This window comes from Alexandromys fortis, unplaced genomic scaffold, assembly GCF_014885135.2.
Source record: "Alexandromys fortis isolate MF-2015 unplaced genomic scaffold, M_Fortis_MF-2015_v1.1 scaffold_351, whole genome shotgun sequence".
Classification (NCBI taxonomy): domain Eukaryota; kingdom Metazoa; phylum Chordata; class Mammalia; order Rodentia; family Cricetidae; genus Alexandromys; species Alexandromys fortis.
Window position 1 is genome coordinate 331,477 of NW_026068251.1, and position 26,514 is coordinate 357,990.

The following is a 26,514-nucleotide window of genomic DNA, read 5'->3' on the forward strand; positions in this document are numbered from 1 at the left end:
AGGCAGCCTAACCTCTACGTGATACCAGACTCCCGGGTTACATACTTACACAAACGACAGTAGGTTAAATTCAGATGCCACCGTTCATCGCTAACACAAACATGAGAAGTCAAAACCAAATACTGCAATTTTGCTTTGGGAAGAGACATTTCAGGAACTTGGATTTTGAAAAAAAAAAAGGCGTGTCATGAAGTCAGTAGTCACCCCATTGCTAACAGCCCAGAGATGAGTTCATCCAGCGCTGTAAAGACCACTAGATGGTGGTCTTGTCTTTTTCCTCACTCAGAAACAAGTTTGACTTCTGTGACTCATGTTAAAGGTGTTTTTTAGGTAAAACATTACATTTTATAATGATGCAATGGGAAATGCAGAGATTCTTGCTGTCCCAGATGCAGAAAATAAGGAAAGTATTTGGTACCGATCCTACAAAAGTCAGTGGCTCTGGGAACACCGAGGAAGAGGAGGAGGAAAGGGAATAAGCAGGGAAAAAGGAGAAAGGACTAAGACATGCCATGCTATAGACTTGATACAGCTGTTGTAATCAGTAACCCATAGCAGCTGTACTTAGTTGTAATCAGTAACCCATAGCAGCTGTACTTATTTGCCTTGACCTCACATTAGACCACCATCAGTCTAGGAAGGGGAAAGGCTCATAGTGCCCACTCTTTACCTCTCAAATGTTGGCTATGAATGAATTGTGGATGAATCACTACCTTTAGCTCTAGTCCTCTGCTGAGCCCAGCAGGCTCCAATAGTAACTCCAAACCCACCGCCCACAGTTTCACAGATAGGCCAGGTTAATCTAAGGGAATCCCAAAGGAAAATGAATAGAGGGGAACACAATAGAGATGTGTTGGACTTGTAGGCCAGGATAGAGATAGGAGAGAGAGCAGTAGAGAGATAGGAGGTGAGGGCAGGCAGGATTTGAGGTGCTCGCGCACAAACACACACAGGCTGTGAGTGTATGTACACATCTGTGGGTAAATGTGCAATAGCTAATAATAAATTTTACTTTTGGTTCTTCTTCTTCTTCTTCTTCTTCTTCTTCTTCTTCTTCTTCTTCTTCTTCTTCTTCTTCTTCTTCTTCTTCTTCTTCTTCTTCTTCTTCTTCTGTAACAGGGTTTCTCTGTATAATCCTGGAAGTCCTGGAACTACTTTTTAAAGAGTAAACTAAGGTACCCTTCATTTCCCAGAGATCAGTTAGCCTCTTCGTCAGGAGTCCTGAGATTAAAGGCATTTGCCATCTTCCTGAGCTCAGAAATTTGTTTAAAGGATTGTATCAGTTTGTAGTTTCTTTTTGGTTGTCTCATCTTTTTGGTTCTATCTATCTATCTATCTATCTATCTATCTATCTATCTATCTATCTATTGTTTGTTCAAGACAGGTTTTTCTCTTTGTAACAGCTCTGACTTGCCTGGAATTCACTCTGAAGACCAGGGCGGCCTTGAACTCACTGAGATTCATCTAACTCTGCCTCTAGAATCTGGCATGTGCTACCATGTTCACCTCATTATCTGGTGTAATATCAAGCAAAACTAAAAGTCAAGAAGTTTTCCTTTTTTGTGTGTCAAGAAGTATTTTAAGAGGCCATTTTGGTTGGTTACTATCTGCAGTCTGGTAGAATCCTGATAGTCTGGTCATGGGGTTGTTTTAAAGGCGACATATTATAACTGCTTTAGTTTGAGTTCTGTTTACACTACTTATTTCAAGTAGTTCAAATTTGGTAAGTTATATTCACCTGGTATGTTATATTTATTTATTTCAATTAGAGTTTCCAATTTAGTGTAACAGAAGTCTTTAAGTTCAGTAAACAAGAGATCTTGTTGGTCACACATTTCTGTCAAGTAGACTGTGCAGTTACCCTAGGTAATTGTCAAAGTATAACAGGACGGGCAGTAGTGACACACACTTTTAACCCAGCACTCAGGAGATAGAGGACAAGCATATCTCTGCGAGTTCCAGGAGCCTGATCTACAGACTGAGTTCCAGGTCAGCAAAGGCTACACTGCAAACGCCTCTCTCAAAAAACAAACAAAAAAGTCTGATAACAAAAAGTTACATATAGTTCAGCAAGGTCATGCAAACCTTTTAACCCAGCACTTGGGAGTCACAGGCAAGGGGAACTCTGAGTTCAACACCATCCAGCTCTACATAGTGACATTTCAACATCTGGAGGAACACAGAGACATTGCCTCAAGATAATGTAAATTGGTCCCTGAAGAATAGCTTTCATGGTACCCAAAATACCATACAATCTTCCAAAAAAGGGAGTCAACCAACAGTCCTAGGCAGCTATGATGCCTATAAAACACATCAATCGTCATCTTGGCACAATAGACCTAAGGATGCAGTAGTGGCAAGCAGACCTTGGTGGAAGTAAGCATCTCTTTCACTGGATTTAAGACCCTCTTAACAAAACTTCAGACACCATGGTTGATTGGTAGTGGAAATCCAGCTTCCTTCTGGTGCTGGTGAAGACATGAATCTTGGAGGAAAACAAACAACTGCCATTTTACTAAGCCATCATAATCCCTAACAAACAGCTAAATATTTTTCCTTGTGCCCACAGCTAAGCTTAGTCTTAATACTTCATCAAGGAAACCTCTCTCTGTCTCTGTCTCTCTCTCTCTGTCTCTCTCTGTCTCTCTGTCTCTCTCTCTCTCTCTCTCTCTCTCTCTCTCTCTCTCTCTCTCTCTCTCTCTCTCTCTCTCTCTCTGTCTCTCTCTCTCTCTGACAGAATTTCTCTGTGTAGCTTTGGAGCCTGTCCTGAAACTTGTTCTGTACATTAGGCTGGCTATGAACTCACAGAGATTGTCCTGCCTCTGCTTCCCAAATGCTGGGATTAAAGGCCATGCACCATCACCCACTGGGGAAACTTCTCTTTTCAACAGAGACCACTGCAAATATCCACAACTAACCAAAATGTAGAGTTGTGGAGATAAGGCCCGCTGGATACATCTGTAAAACACTCTTGAACCTAAGGCTCAAGCATCATTTTTGAAGAGGGGGTGTATAAAGAGGCAGAGGACCGGGGATTTTGTTGTGAGATTGTGTCTCTTAGTGTATTTGTTGAGGTTCTCTAGAGTAACAGAACTGATAGAATGAATTTATATATTCTTATATATAATGGGGATTTACTGGATTGATTTTAAGTTTGCGACTAAACAGTCCACAAATTTAGTAGTACTTAGTGAACAAGGCTGAATATCTCAGCTGGTCTTCAGTATATGCTGGAATTTCCAAAGAAGTAGGCTCCAATGCCAGTGAAGGAATGGATGTGCTAGGAATAAAATGAGATAACAAACAGACAATGGGCAAAATGATTGTAAGTGTATCTTCCAACCTCTCTATCCTGATCAAAGCTGTGTGTCCTTCATCCTGAAGATGTGGATTAAGAATATCTGTCTGCCTATCTTAAAGTTCCAGACTGGAAGTGTATTCAGTCACTTCAAAACAAACAAAAATAATCTTACAGATGTGTCCTTCATTTTTGGATTGTATTTCATTCCAGATGTAGTCAAGCTGAAAACCAAAAATAACCATCACACCTAGCAATGAGAGAAGTGCTGTGTATAAATATCACTAACATGGCCTCCCAATCGTAAGCTGGAAAAAAAAACCAAGAACAATGGACATGCCAAAGTGGATGGGGAAAAGCCCACAATGCCTCAACCCTACACAGAAAACCACAAGCAACTGGGGGATGTTGAAAGCAGAAGAAATAGTTTCCTGCAGGAAGAGCACACCAACAGGCTGTTCAATACCAAATGGTCAGCACTGAAAATATATCAATAATATATGTATTGAGTAGGTTATTTACAGATATATATGTGAAGACATAGACATATATGTATACCATAACACTTAATGAAAAAGACATCATGATTTGAAAGTTAGCAGGGAGTGTATATGGGAGGATTTGTCTGTAGGAAAGCAAGAGAAGAAATCTTCTAACAATATAGTAAATTTAGGATTCATGAAGGAAAAAGAGCAAAACAGAAAACAAATGAACACACAACAATAAACCCAAACTAAAACCAAAAGAAACAAAAAAAATGTTTTATACCTATCAGGGAAATGCAGACTCAGACTCCTTTAAGCTTCCATGCTGCCCTGGCTACAATGTCCTTCATCAGGAATAGAAATTATAACTAATATTGGCATAAATGTGGGGGTCATACCCTCTCTGGGAGAGAGAAAAAGAGATCTAACTTTTGAAATTCATCTTGATGTTCCCACCCCTCATAAATCAACAAATGAAAGATAACTATAGTGTAAAACTGTGCAGTGATGGCGCATGCCTTTAATCCCAGCACTTGGGAGACAGATGCAGGTGGATCTCTGTGAGTTCAAGGCCAGCCTGGTCTATAAGAGCTAGTTCCAGAACAGGCTCAAAAGCTACAGAGAAACCCTGTCTCAAAAAACAAACAAACAAACAAACAAACAAAAAACCTATAGGGTAACACAAAGCACAGATGTTTGACACCATTCCTGTGGAAACAATGACCACATCTACTTGTCCCAGATAAGGAACTAAATGACAAACCAAAGCTGGAGCCAACAAAGTTTAACTTGGCGAACCAATGACGTTTATATTTGATTTTTTTTCTTTTAGGCATGTTTTTTTCTGCGTGTATGTCTTTGTGTGCCATGTGTATTCCTAGTGCTAGCAGACTCAGAAGAGGACATTGGATGTTCTTGAGTGTGGTTACAGATTGAGTGCCCATGTACTGGGGTGCTGGGAATTCAAAGTGAGTCTTCTGAAAGAGCAGACAGTGTTCTTAACTACTAAGTCATCTCTAAAGTTTAGTGGACTCAATGAGTTTTATTGGGGTGACTTACAAGAATGTGGGTGAAGGATTACTTAGGGAAGCACGATGGACTGAACTGTCTTATGTTTTTCTGCTTCATGGAAATGTCTGCTGGATACTATGGGCCTGTAGGCTGAAGATGGATCCCCCAGAAGTACAAGAACTTTAGGTGACTGTCCAGGCAGCGAGATGTCTCTGTCATTTCTAGAGTTTTGGAAGTTGCTTACTTCTTGTTTACTTAAGTAATATTATCCTTCTGGAGTCTTTGATAGAGTAGAAGAATAGATAGATGGTTATAGTTTTCCAATGTTATGATAAAATAGATCTAAATATTATAACTGTAATTCTTGCTTGATAACTCTTGTTATATGTAATTGTACTATGTTAAAGTTAAAGCCTTCTTTTTTGTTTAAACAGAAAAAGGGGAAATGGTGTAGGAGGGTCTTCTGTCTAGGTGTTACTTTCATTGGTTAAATAAAGAGACTGTCTTGGCCTTTTGATAGGCCAGCCCTTAGGTGGGTGGACTAAACAGAATAGAATTCTGGGAGGAAGAAGGCAGTGTGGCAGATGCCATGGCTCTCCTCTCCAAGACGGACGCTGATTAGATTCATGCCAGTAAGCCACAGTCACGTGGTGATATACATTAATAGAAATGGGTTAATTAAGATGTGAGAGCTAGCCAATATGAGGCTAGAAATAATGGGCCAGGCAGTGTTTTAATAAATACAATTTGTGTGTGGTTATTTCGGGTATAAACTAGCTGGGCAGGATGGAACAAGGGGACCACACTCCTTTTACAACAGCTAAAGCCTGACCAAATAGGTGTGAGCTGTCCTGGAATTTCTGGGGAAGGACAGTCCAGGTGAGCTGTGTGGAGAGATGAGTGTCAGTCCAGGTGAAGTCAAAGATATTTTGAGATTGAGAGCTGAGAGGAAAGAGAAAAAAAACATTCTTGAGATCTAAAACTGAGAAGTGGGAGGTTCCTGGAGGGATAGTGGAAAGAAGTGTGTAAAGGTTAGGCACTAAGGATGAAGAGGTGGAGTAGGAGGGCCTTCTGTCTATATGTTATTTTCATTGGTCAAATAAAGAAACTGTCTTGGCCTTTTGATAGGACAGAAGCTTAAATAGGCAGAGTAGACTGAACAGAATGCTGGGAGAAAGAAAGCAGAGTCAGTTAGATGCCATGTTTCTCCTACCCAAGGTGAACGGTGGTTAGACTCATGCCAGTAAGCCACAGTCAAGTGGTGATACACATTCATGGAAATGGGTTAATCAAGATGTGAGTTAGACAGTAAGAGGCTAGAGCTAATGAGTCAGGAAGTGTTTAAATGATTACAATTTGTGTGTTGTTATTTCGGGTGTAAATCTAACTGGGCAGGAGCTGGGTGGGACAAAAAGCAGACCTGCCCACAGCTCCTTTTACAAAGAGGGACCACTGCAAAGTTAATGAGCTGGAGGCCTTGAACCAAGCAACAGGTTCCATTAGGTTTTTTAACAGCAGTATAGGAGTGTTAAATGGAGAAGAGGTGGGACGAAGAAGCTTTTTTCTTAGAAGGTGAGAGATAATAGGCTTAAGTCCCCTAAGGCTCTGGAAAGAGGGGGTACTGAGCTTGGGTAATGTACTTAGTAGGATCTTCTAATTGGATAATGATGGGGGAATGGTGTTTAGTAACAGAGGGGTTTTGGGTGTCCCAGACTTGGGGATTCAACTGAGAGGCTGGTAGAGGAAAAGGCAATTGGAGCTGGGAGGTTGGGAGGGAAGGAGGAGGGGAGCTGCTGGCAAGTCTGGGGTAAGGTGAATGGAAGAAGCAAATGAAATTGAAACTTCTACTTTTGCTAAAAAAAATCTCTTCCCATAAGAGGTACAAGACAGGTTGGCATGACTAAAATGAATGAGATAAATACCCCTAATAATACAGTTAAGTTGTAGGGTCTTCTGAGGTAGATAAGACTGTCCCCCTACCCCCAAAATAAGGAAGCTATGAGGAGAGGTAGGCCCCCAGAATTCCCTCAGTACCAAGTGTGTGTCTCTGGTGTCCAAGAGAATTGAGATGGGCCATCCTGATACCATGATGTGTACCCTGTTACAGACGATGGTTGTGGTCAGGTCAAAGGAGCCCAGGCAGCCTCATTCATCCATGGTTGGACCTAGAAGTTCAACTTGGGAATTTTCTGGGTTTGATGTCTCCATGTCACGATGTGAACAAGGACAATCAACTGCCCAATGTCCTTCCCTATGGCATCTCAGACAAAGTCTTGTGGGGCCAATATGAGCATTAGGGTGTGCTTGGGTCCAGAGACCAGTTCTAGCACATTTAAAACATGGGCCTGGTGGTACTCGAGCCTCAGGGGGCAAGGGAGCAGCACAGACAGCATGGATCATGAGGTCTGTCACCTCAGCTGGTTGGAGGGCCATGGCTAGCATGTGACAGTGATTGCAGGCTTTGTCATTTCTTGCATGGTACACCTTAAAAGCCAACTCTAAGTCTTCTGCCTGCGGGGTCAAGAGGCCTTTCTCCAAACGTCTAAGTTTAGCCTTAATGTCAGAGTAGCACTGAGAAAAAAATGAGTCATGAGTAACTGTCTGCATTCCATGGTTTCTGGATCTAAGTTAGTATATTTTAACAGGGCTTTAGTGAGGCGTTCCAAAAATGCAGAAGGATTTACTTTCATATATTGAATGACCTCTGAGAGCCTATTATAGTTTCCTGGCTTGAGGTCAGCTTGACGGAGACCTGCCTGTCAAAAACCAGTCCCTAGTTAAAATCCCACCAGGAGTGTTATAGTCCCAGTGAAGTTCCTGCTCAGAGACTACCTCTGCCCCCAGAAGGTCTGTTGCATGTGTGTGGTGAATTTCATCTGCATTTAGTCCGGCCTGCTCCCACACTCACCTGCACTCTTCAGGAAGTACGTTATTATATCATACAAATATGATGAAAGGTGAGATTATAAGACTGGGTAATATATTGGAATTGCTTTATGAAAGTGGTAGAATTAGATGTATAGAACCTCAGTTTTTGTTCTGTATGGAAGAGGAGAGAGAGAGAGAGAGAGAGAGAGAGAGAGAGAGAGAGAGAGAGAGAGAGAGAGAGAGAAAGGAACACGCCAGCCACCTTTCACAATGGGAAAACTGCAGCTGGCTTGGTTTGGGTTCCATAGCATGTGAGAAGAGGGGTAAAGGTTGGTGCCAGAGCAAGGAGGCTGCTGTGGCCAGGCACCAGAGAGGAAGAATGATCCAGATGGGCTGATGGAGTAGTTAATGTGGGGGAGAGAGAACTGAAAAGAGAGCAGAGGAAGGCAGTAAGGCAGTGGGAAGTAAAGGAATGGAAGTATCTGTCTGTTGAGGTTGGGAAGGTGTGGATTCCTTAGCAGGGTTCAGAACAGTAGCTGAAGGAATGGGGGTAGGAGCTGGAGGAACATCGGTAGGAGCTAAAGGAACAGGGATAGGAACTTAAGGGATGGTAGTAGGAGCTAAAGAAGCAGGGGTAGGGACTGAGGTTGAAAAGGCGGAGCTCATTACCTGGGTACAGAGCAGAAGTGGAGTGTTTTTCCAGTTCAGATGACATAGCCAGAACATGTGAGCAGGTGAACAACTTGCAAGGACAGAGGGCTTAGTCTTAGAACTTAGATAGCAAAAGACTTGGATATAAGGAAACTCCTTCTATTTGCCTGTGTGCTGATAGTAGTTAGAAAGTTCCTATAACATATTTGGATCAAAGGTGCCATTAGGTGGCCATTTTTGATTGCTATCTAAATTGTAATTAGGTCATTTTTTTTCACAAAGATGGACAAGTGTGGGAATCTGTAAGTAGGGCATTAAGGCCTGGGGTTTTAGGGCCTCTAAAAGGCATCCAGGGACTTGAATGGCTTGCTACCCATAGCTGAAACCATGAAAATCTATGAAACAGCAATTCCACAAGGCCTATAATGGGACATCTCCCTCTATAGGTGGGGTATAAATTGGTGGCGAACACCACAGGACCTGTAGGAGAGAGCCCTCTGCCCACAGGTGGGGTGCTACAGCCTGACTGAATCCGGTCAGGGTGACTCAGAAGCCAGAGGCTATAGGCCACTCTGAGTGGCCTTTCGTGGGGGGGGGGGAGAGAAAAAGAAAAAAGAGAAAGAAGAATCTGAGGGACCTTGGGCTCCCAGTGGCAGGAGGACTGACCCTGGATCAGCCAAACATGATATTTGCTAAGGGAAGCAATCCAGAGATGAATGTGAACAAAGGGCTCAACCGTAGCCTTAAAGACCATGGTTGGGGGCTGTCCACCCCCCGCCCCCATTTCCAGGAACACCAGAAGATTGCCTGGAGCTCAATGGTCAATTCCGCGGGTTTGATGAAACAGTTAAGCTGACCAGAATGAGGGAAACTTATGTAACAGGTGGTGTGCATAGAAACTGTGCTCAGGCAAATGGAACATGTGGTTGCTGTGGAAAAAATACCCAGAAGAGAGGCTTGGGGTGGGAGAGCCATCCGAGTCACGGCACCAATGAAATTACCTGGTGCGAGTGACAAGGAAACATGGGACACACAACTAACCTGCTTAGTTTATTAGAGGGGGTGTACACAGGCCTGGGAAGTCAGTGTGCAGAGAGAAAGATGGCATATCCAGCTTTTAAAACTGGCTAGGGCATTAGCACAGGGGGTTGAGGTGGCTACATCATACGCAGATGACGGGGCTCACATATGTGCACAAGGGCTTAGCTGAGTCATAAGTGGATGATGTAATCCATGGCACACAGGTCATGCGGGAGCCCCTTAACATCCTGGCCTTTAGGCGCTTCTGCCTGAGGGCTTGTGTGTACCTGCATGACCCCAAGAACCCAGAAGTATCAGTCTTATGTGGCTGAAATCATACAATATGAAGGAAAGAAGGAGGAAGAGTAGGAGGGTTAATCAAAAGGACGTATGAAGAAGCCTCATGAAATCCCACTGTCTTATAGGTTAATAGTAAGTATGATTTTAAAACTTTAAATAGAAGTGTCTCACCTAGGTAAATAATGCTGCTCCCAGAAACTAGGGCGAGTAAATGAAATTCTTTGTAACAGGTACTGGTTATCTGTCTAGCAATTACTGTCAGGTAAGCCCAGGAGGTATCCCAAACAAAACAAGTCATTGCCAGCGCTCTTGCTTTACCACCCATAAGTACATGGTGTTGCTGAAGACAACACTTTTGTTTCAAGATCAAGAGAGAGCAATCTTGAATTTACCAGTAATTTGTCCCAACTGACTATCTTTCATAGGATTGTAATGTAACATAATATCCTGTGACCCGGTGCCAGAGCAAACACTACTAGCCATGAAACCTGCTGGGCTATCCCTGGTCTACTGCCAAAGTTTTCACTCAGCCCCTAATCCATCCTTTGCGACACAGAAACCTTTTGTTGCCCTATGTGTATCTTGTCTTGAGAGTTTCTATGGATACAATGCATATGCAAAACTTGATTTAGAGGAAACCTGGAAAACTGTGGCACCTCATGAACCAGGTATTTGCACCTGGCACTGTGTTTTCAGAAACTTCTCTTGGTTTGTTTTTGAGAGAGGAAATCTTATCTAAAATGTAAATATAGGGAAGAATAAAGGTGCTAAGAGACAAAGGGAAAATGCTTCAGTTCACCAAGACTAAGCCCCTTGCAGCCTCAGAGGTTCATTCTCATGTGTTTCAGAGTCTTCATTTCATGAACCTGAGTGAACCCGTATACCCACACCGAGATACTTGTGACAGTGTAAGGCCATGCGAGGGCTGCTGGCAAAGAAAACATGTTAACAGTCTACTTAACTATGGACCCTGCATCATACATTACTAACTTACTGGGCAAAATATGTATACTGGTGCAACACTATCAGAACTCCTTACTGGCATAACCAACCTGTCTCTTGATTGGATGTGAGTCCTGCTGCATAAAGAGGAACTCATGCCATGATTACAAACCAAGGCTTTGAAGTTCTAATTCCAAGGACAGAAACTACTGATGTTTCATTACTGATGTTGTTAATCGGTCATCTAAATATTCATGATTAAAATAATCACTTTGTACTACTCTCAGCCTTAGTGAAAGAAGTCTCCTCCTGCAGTAGGTAGTGGGTAATGCACAGACTCTGGGCAACTGCCATTCCCTCATGGCTGAGTCTCCTTTACCTCCACGAGGATGTACTAGCAGTTAATGAAAGCACTATCATTTTATTGATTTGTGTGGAGCCAATACTTTTCTTCAGTAGCTCAAAATGAATTTCTGCAGGCCCTCAGGGATTTCTTTTTTGTTGTTTTGCTTTTTGAGATGGCGTTTCTCTGTGTAGCCCTGGCTGTCTTGGAATTTGCATTGTGGACCAAGCTGAACTCACAGAGATCCATCTGCTTCTGCTCCACAGAGCCGAGATTAAAGGGATGTACCATCAGGGCCTGAGCCCTTGGGGATTTCTAAAGTGTTTATGATAAACCTGTGATATCACAATCACAGCCTATCTCTTTGTAGTTTCTCACTTCCTTGTTAGTTGTAAGGTTCCAGTCTAGTATAAAGATTATCAAAAGTGAACAAAAGATGAGACTTAGAGCATTGTCTTTCAGGTTGAATTTCCTTTTATGTCGGCAGTGTCAGCACCAGATAAAGGATTTATCAAATTCAATTTATTAGGTGAATATAATTTCCAATGAGCAGAAGATTTGGGGATTATATATGGTATAGCTTTCTATGTTTTCTCAGAATTAGAATTTTATGGTGTACTGTACAATTAGAAGTCTTTATCACATTTTAAAAGTTATTAGATTTTTTTCCTTACTATTTAATTTAATTAGTTCAAGACAGGGTCTATGTACTTCTGGCAGCCCTGGATCTCACTATGTAGACCAGGATAGCCTCAGACTCATAGGGATCTTCTTGTCTCTGCCTACTAAATGTTAGGATTAAAGGAGTACACCACATAGTGTCTTTATTATGAGATCTTGAAGGCAGAACTTTTTTTTTTGTTTGTTTTTTGAGAAAAGATTTCACTAACAGCCTTGGCTATCCTGGAAATAGTTGTGTTCACGAGGCTGGACTCAAACTCACAGGTATCCACCTACCTCTGCCTCCTGAATGCCAGGATTAAGTTTTGTGCCAACACCACCAAGCTAAGAAAAATAATTTTATTACTGTATTTCGCAGGGGCTGGAGTCAAGGTTTAGTGGCACTGGTTGCCCTTCCAGAGGGCTGGAGTTCAACTCCTACCACAAATACAGGAGCCCACAACTGTCTGTAACTCCAGTCTTGGGTTGGGTTACAAAATGCCCTTTGCTGGCATTCCCAGGCACCTGGCAAGCATGTAGAAAGGTTTGCAAAGCAACTCTTTACACATTCGGCAAAGCACCTATACACATGAAAAAAACCTTCAGAGTTACTATTGCAGAAATTTTAAAAATATAAACCCTGTAATTTCTTCAAATATTTAAAACTTCATTACCGGTTTTTATAAATTTTTTATCTTTATGTTTCTATTATTGTAGTTTGTCTTTCTGGTCAGACTTTCTTTATACCAACAGCCCCCAGATAATGATAAAAATTCTTATTATTTATGAAAGCTTGGCCTTTCGCTTAGTCTTGTTCCGAACTAGTTCTTATACCTTAAAGTAACATGTTCCTATTAACCTGTGTTTAGCCAAGTGGCTCTTTACCTCTCCTCAATTTTGTATGTTAGATTCCTCCCATGTCTTTTTGGCATCTGCTGCCACACCAGATTCATCCCAAGTTCCTCACTCTCCTGAGAAGTTCCGCCTATTCTCTCCCACCTAGCCATTGGCCAGTCATCTCTTTATCAAAACAAAAAGAAGGTGCTTTGGCAAAGACACATCTGCACAGTATACAAAAAATTATCCCATAGCATATTATGTATACTGTTGGGATTTATAAACAGAGAATAAAAAAAAATACTATGTCACATTATGAGAATGGTATTTTTCTATCAAGTATGAACTCCCTGATGTCTTCTAAGACTTGAAAGGTGGATATAGGACAAGTCACAGTCTTTACATTTGTAGGGTTTCTCTCCAGTATGAATTTTCTGATGTGCTCTGAGGTAGGAAGCCCTGATAAAAGTTTTGTCACATTCCTTACAACTGTAAGGTCTCTCTCCAGAATGAACTCTTTGATGTCTTCTAAGATTTGAAATTTGCTTAAAGGACATGTCACAGTCTTGGCATTTGTAAGGTCTCTCTCCAGAATGAACTTTCTGATGTATTTTAAGAGTAGAAATCCGGAGAAAGGATATATCACAGTCTTTGCATTTGTAGGGTTTCTCTCCAGTATGAATTTTCTGATGCGCTCTGAGGTAGGAAGCCCTGATAAAAGATTTGTCACATTCCTTACAACTGTAAGGTCTCTCTCCAGAATGAATTTTCTGATGTTTTCTGAGGACAGAACATGTAGTAAAAGATTTGTTACATTCCTTACAACTATAAGGTCTCTCTCCAGTGTGGAGTCTCTGATGTATTCTAAGGTATGAATGGTGGATAAAGGATTTGCCACATTCTCCACATTTGTAGGGTTTCTCTTCAGTATGAATTTTCTGATGTGCTTTGAGGTGGGAACACCTCGTAAAGGATTTGTCACATTCTTTACAACTGTAAGGTCTCTCTCCAGTATGAATTTTCTGATGTTTTCTGAGGTCCGAGCATGTAGTAAAAGATTTGTCACATTCTTTACAACTATAAGGTCTCTCTCCAGTATGGACTCTCTGATGTGTTCTAAGATTTGAATGGTGGATAAAGGATTTGCCACATTCTCCACATTTGTAGGGTTTCTCTTCAGTATGAATTGTTTGATGTGCTGCAAAATATGAGAACCTAGTAAAAGACTTGTCACATTCCTTACAACTATAAGGTCTCTCTCCAGTGTGGACTCTCTGATGTTTTCTAAGAGTTGTATGGTGGTTAAAGGACATACCACATTCTCCACATTTGAAAAGTTGCTCCCCAGTATGTATTCTCTGATGTCCACTGAGGCTTGAAGCAGTACTGAAGCATTTCCCACATTTCCCACACTGGTGTGGTTTCTCTCCAATGTAGATAGTTTGTCGTAAATGACTATATGTTGAGCCATAGTAGTCATCACATTCTCCCTGCCTGTGTTCTTTCTCTGCATTGTAGACTCTCTGATCTTGAGTAATGTTGGGACACAAATTTAAAGCTTTCTCACAGTCTTTAGATTTACAAGGATCTTCTCCAGTGTGCATGCTTTCATGTCTGTCTAGGTTTGATGAGTCAACAGAGGCATCCCTGTGACTATTGCACCTGTAGTTATTAGAGTTTTCTGTAGTGTCACTTGATCTATAAAGTGCACATGTGGAGAGGTCATGAAGCATTTTGCAAAAGTCATTACACTGACAAAAATCCTTTTCAGTCTTCTCATGTTGATGGACAAGATCACATATGCAATAGTTCCCTGAAAATGATTACAGTTCAGATTAGTAGGGCTTGATCAAAGATTAATTTAATAAACGACTGTCTCTCTAAGTTCTCTGTTCAGATGAGTCAAACAGCAACTACTTAGATATTTTCTTCTCAGTAATTAAATGTATTCTCACAAAAACAACCTGACAGCTTTCAAGGGTCTGTAATTAATAATAGATTTCTCATCCGTATCGAAAATGTCTAACCTCATCAAATGGATCATGTAATTGAGGAATCAGTAATTGACTTTGGGATAGACTCATTTACTGATTATGTTTAGAAAACACATCTCTATCTTTAAGTAATTTTTTCTCCGAAATTGATGAAGGAGTATAACCCAATCACAGCATTTATACTTACTAAGTGATTGACAATGCAGACTGGTCAGAAGACTAAAGTCTTACTTAAAAGTATCACAGGGTTTATTTCTTTCTCTAGAAAAACACATTAGATTCTTCAAAAGTAATGGATGCAAAGACAATATTCTAGCAGGCATCAGAGGCTGTAGCTCATTTACTGTAGGGCTGTCATGGGCAGTTATTGCTTATTTCTACTTAGACACTGCTATCTATCTCCACACACTGCCGTGTTTCTTAACTTTCCTGATAGGGTTATTCCAAGTCTACTTGGTACATCGACTCCCGATGTACAGACAGACCAAAAGGGTGTCTGTCTGTTCTCCATTGGGAAGAAAATGAAAGATGTAAAATGAAAACACACAGTAAGGAAGGCAATTATAGAATAATCCTAATTCATGGACTCACATTAGACTTAGAAATTATAAGATTATTTCAATCTGATGTCAGCTTGGTCAAATAAAATTGCATTTTGTACTATTATTAAGCTACCATAATATAGATGCAGTAAGACACAACTCCTTATAATAGTTACATCAGGCAGAATGCATTCTGGGACTAGGATACAACACTAAGTTAAATAATCAGGAACGATTTCAAGTGAAATTGAATATCACAAAAACATTCTCAGCTCTTGCTTTCCCTTTCACTGGAAGCCATTACTGTTGTCCTGTTCATTCACTAGCCCACCCTGGTTGTGGCTACTCTCTCCTCTCCAAATTCCAGGGCAATTTCATTTGCTCTGGACAGGTACCCAGACCTTGCATACAATAGTCCACATACTGCAAGGTAGCCCATGACCCATGCTAGAATTTTTAGAAAGAATATAGAAGTCTAATCTAGTACTGTACTCAGTAAATGAAAAGTACACAAAGTAAAAGAATCTAGAAATGATTTCACATTGCTATTTCATCCAGAATCTTCTGCATATTTAGGGAGAATTTTCATATCACCTATTTTTTTTTCTCTCAAAGAACCATGTCATGTACAATGATGGATTTGAAACTTTAAGATATATATGGAATTATTATATGCTACTGAGTTTCTGAATGCATTTTGGAACCAAAATGAAAGGTAAACAACATCTCTAACATGGTAAATGGAAAGAAAAGTCAAATTCCATGAAAAAGTTCTTTCCTATTACCAAACTTAGCCTAGTCTCTTTTTGTGTTCAAGACAGCATAACAGAGTTTACAATCTATGAAGTCAGTACATACAAAAAATGAGCTAAGAACTCTACAAGCAAAATGTTCTCACCCACAAAGACGAGGTTGCTGTAATTCTCCAACATCACATCAAGGTACAAAGCCCTCTGAGCAGAGTCCAGGCATTCCCACTCCTCCTGGGAGATGTCCACAGTCACATCCCTGAATGTTAACAGACCCTGGAATGAAAAGTTGTTTAATTAGGTTATACCAGGAAGAGTGCATTTCCTGAGACAACTAGTCGAAGCGATGATTTCTGATAGAGTCACATTCTATAATGAGTTTCTAAGTTCCTGAAATCAGGATGACACCATAGTCTCACACGTGATATACACTAACAATGAATATTTAAGGTCTAGACACAGTTATATCTGGTATGAATGCTGTGTTTATGTTCTATAGGATCACAGCATAGAAGTCTCAGAAAGAAATGTGCTTTAAATGCTATACCTGTAGATCATGGTAAAATAATGACACCAACTCAATTTTGTGAATTCTTTGGCCTTACATGATTGTATTCTAACATGTTAAATTTGTATGTGTAGTGTCTAGGTCTAATGCCATTATGTCTAAGAGAAAAGGGGAAGCTGTGTGGTGGGGACACACAGAGAAAAGGGGGAGCTGTGTGGTGGTGACACACGGAGGCCGGTGGATTTCTGTTGAGCTGAAGGTCAGCGTGTTCTATAGACTGAGTTCCAGGATAGCTAGGGTTACACAGAGAAACCTTGTCTCAAAAAAACCAAACACACACACACATACATATGTAATAGAAACCAAATATTATAGAGCACTAAAGTCCAAAATATGTCTCTTTTAATTCCACACATTGCTAAGATGTTGTGACAACTATTCCGGTGATTCAATATCTGCTTTTTATAACCATGACTCAAGGAAATGTGACAGACCACACCAATGGAGCCTACATGCCACAGGAGCCCTCACACAATTATTTATAAAAATGTAGTCCATCTTCTATAGCAATTGGGCTTCAACATAATTTTTGTTCATGTATTAGAGTGAAAATATATTTAAAATTAAACATCATAAGTCCATGTGGGATATTTACCCTCAAATTATTGGAGAAGAGTATTGAGAATGGTATAGTAATAAAATTAGACAAGAAAGGACCCAGAAAGAAAACCATAAAGGTATGCCCACTTAATATTTAACAAAGGAGGCAAAAGTATAGATTAGAATAATACGACCTTTTCACCAGATGGTATAGACAAAACTGGATCCAGGAGGTGCTGTGGGATGGTCCTTTTGTACCCTGTAAGTGTGTGTTGTACTCATTGGTTGATAATAATGCTGTTTTGGATTTTGGCAAGCCAGAATAAGGAAATAACAAACTGAGGACTTGAAGGAATAGTGCAGAGTGGAGAGATGCCAGTGAGCTGCTGGAAGCACAAGATGTACAAGACCATGAGTCACATGACAACAAATAGATTAGTAGAGATGGATTAATTTGAAAGTAGGAGCTAATTAGCAGTAAGTCTGAGCAATAGGTCAAACAGTTTGCAATTAATATTAAGCTTCTGTTTGATTATTTTGGGACTGGGTGGCTGGGAAATGAAAGCACAGCCTCTGTTTCCAAGCAGGAGAATGAAATTAGTTTCTTATCTTTCATTTGTACAAAAATCCACAGAAAATGGATCAAAAGCCGTATTTAAATGCTGTGGGACAACGGTCTTTTATCCTGTCACTTGTATTATTTTAATAAAATGCTGATTGGCCAGAAGCCAGGCAGGAAGTATAGGCGGGACAATGAGAAAAGGAGAATTCTGGGAAGAGAATAAAGTCAGTCTGCACTCCATCCAGAGGAAGCCAGATGCAGAGGAAGCAAAATGAGAATGCCTCGCTGATAAAAGGTGCCAAGCCACGTGGCTAACATAGGCAAGAATTATGGGCTAATTTAAGATGTAAGAAAGAGTTAATAAGAAGCCTGAGCTAATAGGCAAACTAGTTTATTATTAATGTAGATTTCTGTGTGTTTCTTTGGGACTGCACAGCTGTGGGACTGGGCGAAACAGAAACCTTGAGCAACATTTAAAACCAGAAACACAGATACTAGGAAAACATAGGGAATACCCGTGAGGACATCAGGACAAGCAAGGACATATTGATTAGGAAGAACAGCAACAGCATAGGAACTGACCTACGTATCAACAGATGGGACACCATGAAAAAAAATCAGCAGAAACAATCAGCAGAGCACACAGACACCTGCAGAGTGGGAGAGAATCTATACCTGCAACACTGGGGATAGCATCTCACATATAGAATTTACAAACAATTATAGAAATTAAATAACATGGAAATAAAACTGCCAAACAACAAATGGGAAAATGAACTGAAAAGACACTTTGAAAGACAAATAAACAAATAGTTAATAAATATTGCAGAAATTGTTCAGGATCCCAAAAAAGCCTCCATGAAAACACAAACTAAAACAACTTTGAAATCTTGTCTCATCACAGAGAAAAGAACCCTAATAAAACTTTGGAGTATGTGGTAAGATGTAAATTAATACAGCCATTGTGAGAATCAGTTTGCAGATGACTGAAAAAATTGAAGATAAAACAAATGTATGATCCAGCAATGTCACTCCTGGGAACATAACTAGAGAACTCCACATCGCAATCTACAGATATTTATACCCAATGTTTACTCCTGCTGTAATCCCCATAGGAAAGAAATTGAATCAACCTAATCCAACAGATGGGATACTGAAAATAGTATACATATAAAATGGAATACAGTTGAGTTGAAGAAAAACATGCAATGAACATTTGCAGAAAAATGGATGGACTCAAAATGTTATATTAAGTGAAGTTATACAGTGTCAGAAGGAAGAAACCACATTTTCCCTCATACACAGAATCTAGCCAATAATATGTATATATAAGAAACAACATACATGTGGGCACAGTAGAACATGGAAAAAAGAGAACAAGAAACATTAAATATCAGGGTTGACTTAGGACTGAAGGTAGGTAATAAACACAAATTATGAAAAAGGATATAAAGCTAATTTCTATTCTAGTTCTAATTCTGTCACAGTTTTTCTTTCCTTTTCATAGTGCACAAGTTCACAAAAATATATTCTATAATGAAAATATAAAGTTCCCTGTGAGGCTGCAGAGCTTCTGATCCCAATGACTACTCTAACTGATAAAAAGACATTGTTGAAGGGAGCCACTTGTTGGTTTCCAGCTGCTTAGCCTTGAAACAATCACACAGAAACTAGATTATTGAAATCACTGCTTGGCCCATTAGCTCTAGCTTCTTATTGGCTAACTTTTACATCTTAATTTAACCCATTTCTATTAATCTGTGTATCACATGAGGTCATGGCCTACCAGCAAAGTTTCAGCACGTCTGTCTCCTGCAGCAGCTCCATGGCTTCTCTGACTCCATCCCTCTTTTTCCCAACATTTCGTTTAATTTTCCCTTCCTAGCTGTTTCTGCTATAGACCCAGACCTTTATTAACCAATGGTTTTCACAGAATACAAAGGGGAATCCCACATCATACACTAAATTGCATACTCTTTGGGTCTGGTTAATTTCAGTGTGTAATTTTTTGTCTGCTTGTTTGCAACATTTTTCATAATAAAGCTAAAAAGATAACCAGAAGTAAAATTTAAAGGCTTCCAATGTCTCAAACTATAAGATTTCTACAAAAGAAAGGAGGACATGACAACTGACCTGGGGCCTGCTTACTGGAGAATCAGCCATTTCTGCTTGCTTCTTTTCTTTGAGTTTCTCTTTCAGGAACAATGAATATATGGCTTGTTGGCCTTTCATATAAGGAGGAAAAAAGAAAAAGTAAAAATTAACACTGAGAGCGGTTAAAGACAAACAACAAACCACTTTAAAAGACCCAAGAAACACAATATGACCAGGTGTATAGTCAATAATCCCAAATTCAGGAGAGCTGGGAACAATATTTGAAGCTTAGGGAGAAAATCACTGTCAACCATATTGTTTCCTCTAGAACAATTCTACCTTAAAATTTATGGAAATGAGGTGGGCAGTGGTGGTGTATGCCTTGAATCCCAGCACTAAGGTGGCAGAGGCAGGCAGATCTCTGTGAGTTCAAGGCCAGCCTGGTCTACAAGAGCTAGTTCTAGGACAATTTGCAAAGCTACAGAGAAACCCTGTTTTAAAAAACAAACAAACAAACAAAATGATAGAGATATAAGTGCAGTTCAAGATATTTACAAAGCAAAAGAATCCATTTCAACAAAGCAGAAGAGCACAAATATATCAAAGGCAAAAAATATATATAGGAGAATAAGAGTAACATGGGAAAATGTAAATTTGATGAGAAGATTAGATAACTACAAGAGAAATGGGAAGTAATCAACCATGTTCAAGACTGAAACCACCAATTCTCAGAAAGAAGTTGAGGAATACGATCAATAACCCAACCAGGAACAACATCAAAAACAATAAAAATTCTTGAACTAACTACGACATGGGAAGACATTTCACACAGATGGAATGGAACACAGTATTTTGAAATTAGCACTATTTCAGAAAGTGGTTTATATTGTCAGTTCAAATCTCATGACATTTGAATGTTCCACAATAACCTTCACAGATATAATAAGGAGAAATGTAGAATTTATGTCGACACAAATTCCCTGGGTACAGAGCAGCCCCAAGAAAGTGTTGTAGTGCACAAGCTATCCCAGTGTGATTCCAGATCCGACCAATGTAATTGTGCAGCAGATCCAAACCTGCCCCATATCAACGACCAGGGGAATGTCAGCAAAATCACACAAATATGTGTTGTAGACTGGACAGTCTCTTCAAACAGTGGAACTGGGAAAATATCTAGACTTTATATAAAAATATGAACGTGGGTTCAATATTCTAACACACAGTGACTCATAGACCTTCATGTATGATCTAAAACAGTGAATCCTACAGAGTAACACAAACGGGTAACACTTGAAACAAGAGCAGAACCAGACAAATAGTACTGTGTAAAAAAAGAAAAAAAAAAACAACCCAAAGAAATGATAATAATGAAAATTTGAAGAGACAGATGACACAACATATACATATATTGACTATCTATTTATACTACAATTGATAAAAATAGAAAGGAAGCAAATGATAGTATGATCAATAAATCAGTAAATGGATTGAACAAATTGTGCGCAACAGCAGTTGTAAGGATCAATATGCATATAATAAAAAGCTCTACCGTGTAGATCACGAGACAATATGAATTTAACGTAGAGATTCCAATTCTGCCTAGTCAGTGTTCACACTCAAGTTCCTAAACAACAATTTTTTTCCAGTGATTTTTTTGAAATGTAATACATAGTATTGCATAAGCAAAAGATGTAAACAGGCAACATGATTCAAGAAAACTGAAAGCTGATAATAAAATATATATTTATCATGAAAAAATCATTGCAATCTAAAGACATAAAACACTGAAAAAGAATGAATCTGTGAAACTGTTATGCTTATGGAGTACAATAAAAAGGACTGATAATCATATTTATAATAATGACAGAAAATCAAAACAAAAATATCATAATTGAAAATTAAGAGCAACAGCAAAGGATAAAATGGTTTATTAGAAGATTCTTTGATAAACACAGGTGAGAGTCACAAAACCCAGACTGCAGACATCTACAGCAAACAGAAAACAGGAGAATATATAAAACATGTATGTGCAAATTGGCACACTGCATCATGTTCCTTTCAAAGATGAAAACAGCCTAGAAGGAAGACTGTCTTCTCTAAGTCTCTAAGCCATTCCTATAACAATTCTATTGCCTATTTTACAGAAAGAAATCCTGAAAGTGCCAAGGAAGAGAAAAGAGCCGGAAAATGAGAGGCTCAAACTTCGATGTGATCTCACAGTATACTACATCTACAGCAATGGAAACCATTTGGAATTAAAACGATGACACACAACAGGAGATACCCATGGGAAGACAGTATAGACAGAGCGTAACAGTCTGTAAATACACTTCCTCATTTCTTATAAAACTATGATGGTATTATTTTTAGAAACAGAGACATTAACACTAAAATGTAGAGAATGTAATAGAATACCAAAAGATTCTGAAAATAATAAGTAAACCTACTGGCACTAATTTTGATTATTTTATAATACATGAAAATCATAGAAATGAAAACCTATTAATACTGTTATGAAGACATGACCAGTGATGTCAATGAATAAGGACAGCATCACTCACATGCACACTCAAATGAAATTTTACTTGACTCCATTTTCAGCTCTTCTGTAGAACCAGTTCTCGTGCCTATAATAGGATGGTCCTGAGATCTTTCTCAGTGGATGTCTCCAGAACATTCCTAGTGACACAGATGTGGCACATGGATTTCATGTCCCACTCCCATATTCACTTGAGTCCCTTGCAGTAATTACAATAGATTTAAAGTCAGTGGGAAGCAGGAACGCCACACAACGGTGCTCACATAGGAGGTTTAGTGGAAGAGGCGAGACAAGGGGCAGAGAAGGGGACAGAGAAGGGGGCAGAGACTGGTCCCTGGGGATTAGAGTGGAGGAAGAGAAAGAATGAGAGAGAGGGGGAGAGAGAGAGAAGATGGGCAAGGCCCACCTTTTAAAAGGGAACATAGTGCATGTGCATAGGAGGTGCTCTTAGTGGCTGCAGATGTCAGGACACCAAGTATAGGCCAGGACATCTGAATACTAACAGACATCTCTTCACCAGTTCTTTCAAATACCTTGATCCTGAGCTACTGTCTCATCCCTCTTAACCTTCCTGGCCTCTTTGTTCTGCCCCACAGGTGAGCAGGTCTGGGTGATCAGTGAACCCTATACATGAGAAAGAGACTCTTCAGGAAGCACCTGGATTTCTAACACAGTACTGTACTCAGTAGAAGAAGAGAGGAATCTAGAAGTGTTCCCCCAATTGTCAGGCAGGGTCAGAATACTGAGAACATTTAGGAATCATTTTCAGTTATTGTGACTTGAATCCCACTTCCAGTCACAGGACAGTCAAATCTCAGCTGCAGAAATGGAACGGAAAGATTGGGATGAGAATATCACACACTAGTGACATCCTGAGTTTATCATAGACCCAATATGATAGAAGTCTCACAGCTCTCAAAGGCACAAGCGCTTTCAGAGTAAGAGAAAGACACTCTGAAGGAGAGCACTCTGAGGAGGAGCAAGGGAGACTGCATGCAAACAATTCTCGCCCACAGAAATCAGACTGCTGCAATTCTGCAACATCAAGTCTCTGAACAAAGCTCACAGAGCAGGGTCCAGGCACTGCCTCTTCTCCTGGGAGAAGTTCACAGTCACACCACTGGCTGTCAACAGACCACAAAATAAAAAACAACAGTTTGAACAGTTGTTCCAGAGCACAATTTTAATCTTGGCACTAGGGAGACAGAGGAAGGTGGAACTCTATGTTTTCCAGGCCAACTTGGTCTACTTGGTGAGTTTTGGCCAGACAGAGCAACACACTGAATTCAGGACTCAAACACAGCAAAAAGGAATCAAAAAAATAACAGCTTCATCATGTGTTCATGGACAGAGTGCTTTCCTTTAACTAAGACAAAAGATTCCTCTAGACATATTTTCCTAATATAGATGAGTTATTGTAATTATTCAAAAGATGCTTTATTATTCTATACTATAATAAGTTTTCATTGCCCCCCCCCAAGACAGGGCTTCTCTGTGTAGATAGATCCAGCTACCCTTTAACTTGTTCAGTAGACCAGGGTGGGAAGGAACTCCCAGCTCCTCTGTCTCCCAAATGCTGGGATTGAAAGAGTGTGCTACCATATGGCATATAACGTCTTTTCTTACTGTGAAAATACTGTGATCTAATATCATAAAAAAGTATATTGTTTTTTAGGCTCTAAGTTGTACATTAAGAGCTCAGCACAAAAATACACATTTCCTTCCTTCCTTCTTTCCTTTCTTCTTCCTTTTTTTTTTTTTTTTTTTTTTTTTTTTTTTTTTTTTTTTTTTTTTTTTTTTGTAGATCAGGCTGGCCTTAAACTCACAGAGATCCACAGGCCTCTGCCTCCTGAGTGCTGGAATTAAAGGCATGAGTCACCACCACATGGCCACATTTTTCTTTTCTATATTGTTTAAGGCAGTGTAGCAGCATGAAGCTCTGGCTGACACTTAACTCATTAGATAAGCCAGGCTGGCCTCAAACTCAATGTGATCCACTTGCCTCTGCCTCCCCAGTGGTGGGATTAAATGTGTGTGTCACTCAGTCTGTCAGACACTTTTTAAAATGATCTATCTACATCACAAAGTGTCTGATGAAAATTTTGTGGCAGATAAAAGGTTTACTTTTAAATGTTAATGTTTACAACCATGGAACTCGTAAAAAATATAATTTCTGATTTAATCATATTTGCAAGAGTTCATTTCATGACTAATACTTAAGATTTTTCTGGGAGTTCGTATCCCTAGTTCTGTGTGCCATTCTCTTGAATAGCGAAGAGGTTTAACAAGAAATTTGGCGTGGATGAATGTAAATTTGGAAAGCTTTTTCCTTTCCAACACAGTAAAGAGAACCATCTTTGCAAACAACAATACATAAATTCAAATATTGTAGTAAGTTTTTATGAGGATATTTTGACAATTAGAAGATAAATGAAAAAAAGCGGGACTGTTAGAGTTCATGTGATCTAAAGTTTACAGAGGAGGGTAACGGAACTCCAGAGCCTTATGAACAGCAGGGAAACTGCTCGCACCCCTGGTCCCTTCCCTCCTAGGTCCCAGCCCCGCAGCTCCTCTGACCTGGGAGGATCCAGGGCCGCCGGGCTGCGATTCCCCCATTGCGCTGCTGACTTTCCCAGGCCGCACCGCGGCGACTGCGGAGTTTTCGCTCCCCGTGACTCCTGCCGACTCCTCCGCACCCAGGTCTGCACCACAGGATTGTCAACCCGCAGGTTCCAGAGCTACCACAGGTACTGGCACAAAGCACTTCCGGCTTTTCCCTTTTAGTCTACTTCCGGTTTTTGTACGTCACTCTTATAAACTCCTCCCACTTCTCCATCCCCCCCTCCGCCCCCCCCCCCCCCCCCCCCCCCCCCCCCCCCCCCCCCCCCCCCCCCCCCCCCCCCCCCCCCCCCACTCCTACATCCCCACCCCCACCCCTCCCATTTCCACATCCCCAGCCCCTCACTCTGCACTTTTGTCTTTGGTTTGAAATAGCATGCTTTGTGTTTTATTTTCTCCATTTTGGCCTTTTCATGTAGACATGTACGCATCTGAACAGAGACAGTTTCTATTTTGCTCACTGTCATACCCCACAGGGCCTCACACAATGTCTGGATTCTAGCCAGTGCTCCAGGAAAGCTGTTGAGTCTAAGATAACGTCCTACTACTCAACCTGATAGTTATTAACACCACACACTGCCAAGCATCAGGAGGAGCCGTAGAAAATGAGGCTGAAGATTCAGCCCCCTAGAGTCTTAGAGCCCCAGGTGGGGACTGATAGGAGCTGGTCAATTGCTTATGAAGATCCTACAGAATGCCAGTGCCGGGGATGTAACTCAAAAGCAGATCACTTGCCTCGCTTGTAGGAACCCTGGGTTTTGTCCTAGCACTGGATAAATGAGGTCAGGATTTGGGAAAGACACTAGTCAGCAGCTGCAAATTTTTACTTAGGGAGAATAAATTCAAGATGTCTTTTATACATCACGGTGATAAAGGTAAATAACGCGCGCGGGCTGGAGAGATGGTTCAGTGGTTAAGAGCATTGCCTGCTCTTCCAAAGGTCCTGAGTTCAATTCCCAGCAACCACATGGTGGCTCACAACCATNCGTCTCAGGCCGCCTTCCACACAGCTCAGCATTCAGGCTGCCCAGGACCCGCTCTGCACAGCCTCCCCTCATGCTTCCTACCAGCCTAGACCAGACCATCATCATCATCATTCATGACCCAGCAATGCTCGTTCCGTTTATGACCGTTCTCCAGTTCTTCCTATCCTGCGCAGTCCTAGATGCTTGCATCGTTGTCATACCCAAGGTTCTGCACTCTTCATTTACGATGTCTATTCAGCGTTTTTTAGGGCCTCCCTCTTCACCTTATCCCGAGCACTCCTCCAAGCAGTACCATCTTCGAGTATCTGCCATCGATCATTCCCATAACATGGCTGAAGTATCTCAAGCCGTTGCTGTACCCTGTAGTTTACTTCCTTCTGTAGATGGGAGATGTTTCTTAATGTCATCCTTGTGCATCCTGTCTCTTCATATGATGCCTAGAATCCTCCAGAGACATGCCTTATCAAACACATTTAGCCACTGCTCTGGGGAGAGTGTTTCATTGTCCAGTTTTTGGAGCTGTAAAGAAGGCAGCTCAAGACAAGTGTCTCATATACTTGTAATTTTGTTGTTGCCGTAATGTCTCTCGCAAACCAAACTTTTACTAGTGCCTGGAATGCAGTCCTCACTATCCCTATCTGCCTCCTGACATCTAAAATAGTTCCTCCTTTGAACTAAGATTTCCTTCCAGACAGACAAAGTTGACTGTTTGCTTGAGGTTCTGATTCTTTATTACAATGTTAAAATCCCTTCCCATGTGTTGTATCTCAGTCTTCTCTGTGTTTACATTCATACCAAGTTTTCACTGACTTCCACCACTCGATTTTTCTTGGTCTGCAGCTCATTTGGACTTTTAGCAAGTGTGGTATCGTCAGCGAAATGCAAATTTATTGATTTGCACACCAC

At 40.5% G+C, this 26,514-nt stretch overlaps 1 protein-coding gene and 1 pseudogene across 2 annotated transcripts in view; both read right to left on the reverse strand.

Annotated features, from left to right (window-relative positions):
• The window catches only part of LOC126494181 (zinc finger protein 54-like), a 116,521-nt pseudogene that overhangs the window by 34,134 nt on the left and 55,873 nt on the right, over positions 1-26,514 (reverse strand).
• Positions 11,370-26,514, reverse strand: part of LOC126494190 (zinc finger protein 54-like) — a 70,947-nt gene continuing 55,802 nt past the window's right edge. Inside the window, exons 1-4 of one of the 2 annotated variants that reach the window (XM_050131450.1) lie at positions 24,581-24,797; positions 19,504-19,595; positions 15,850-15,976; positions 11,370-14,228 (exon numbers count right to left, since the gene is read on the reverse strand). In XM_050131450.1, coding sequence (XP_049987407.1) covers positions 12,751-14,228; positions 15,850-15,976; positions 19,504-19,533 — 1,635 coding nt within the window. In that variant the 5' untranslated portion in view covers positions 19,534-19,595; positions 24,581-24,797 and the 3' untranslated portion in view covers positions 11,370-12,750. Of the gene's footprint in view, positions 14,229-15,849; positions 15,977-19,503; positions 19,596-24,580; positions 24,798-26,514 lie in introns of those variants that run through there. The other variant, XM_050131451.1, reaches the window with a different exon arrangement.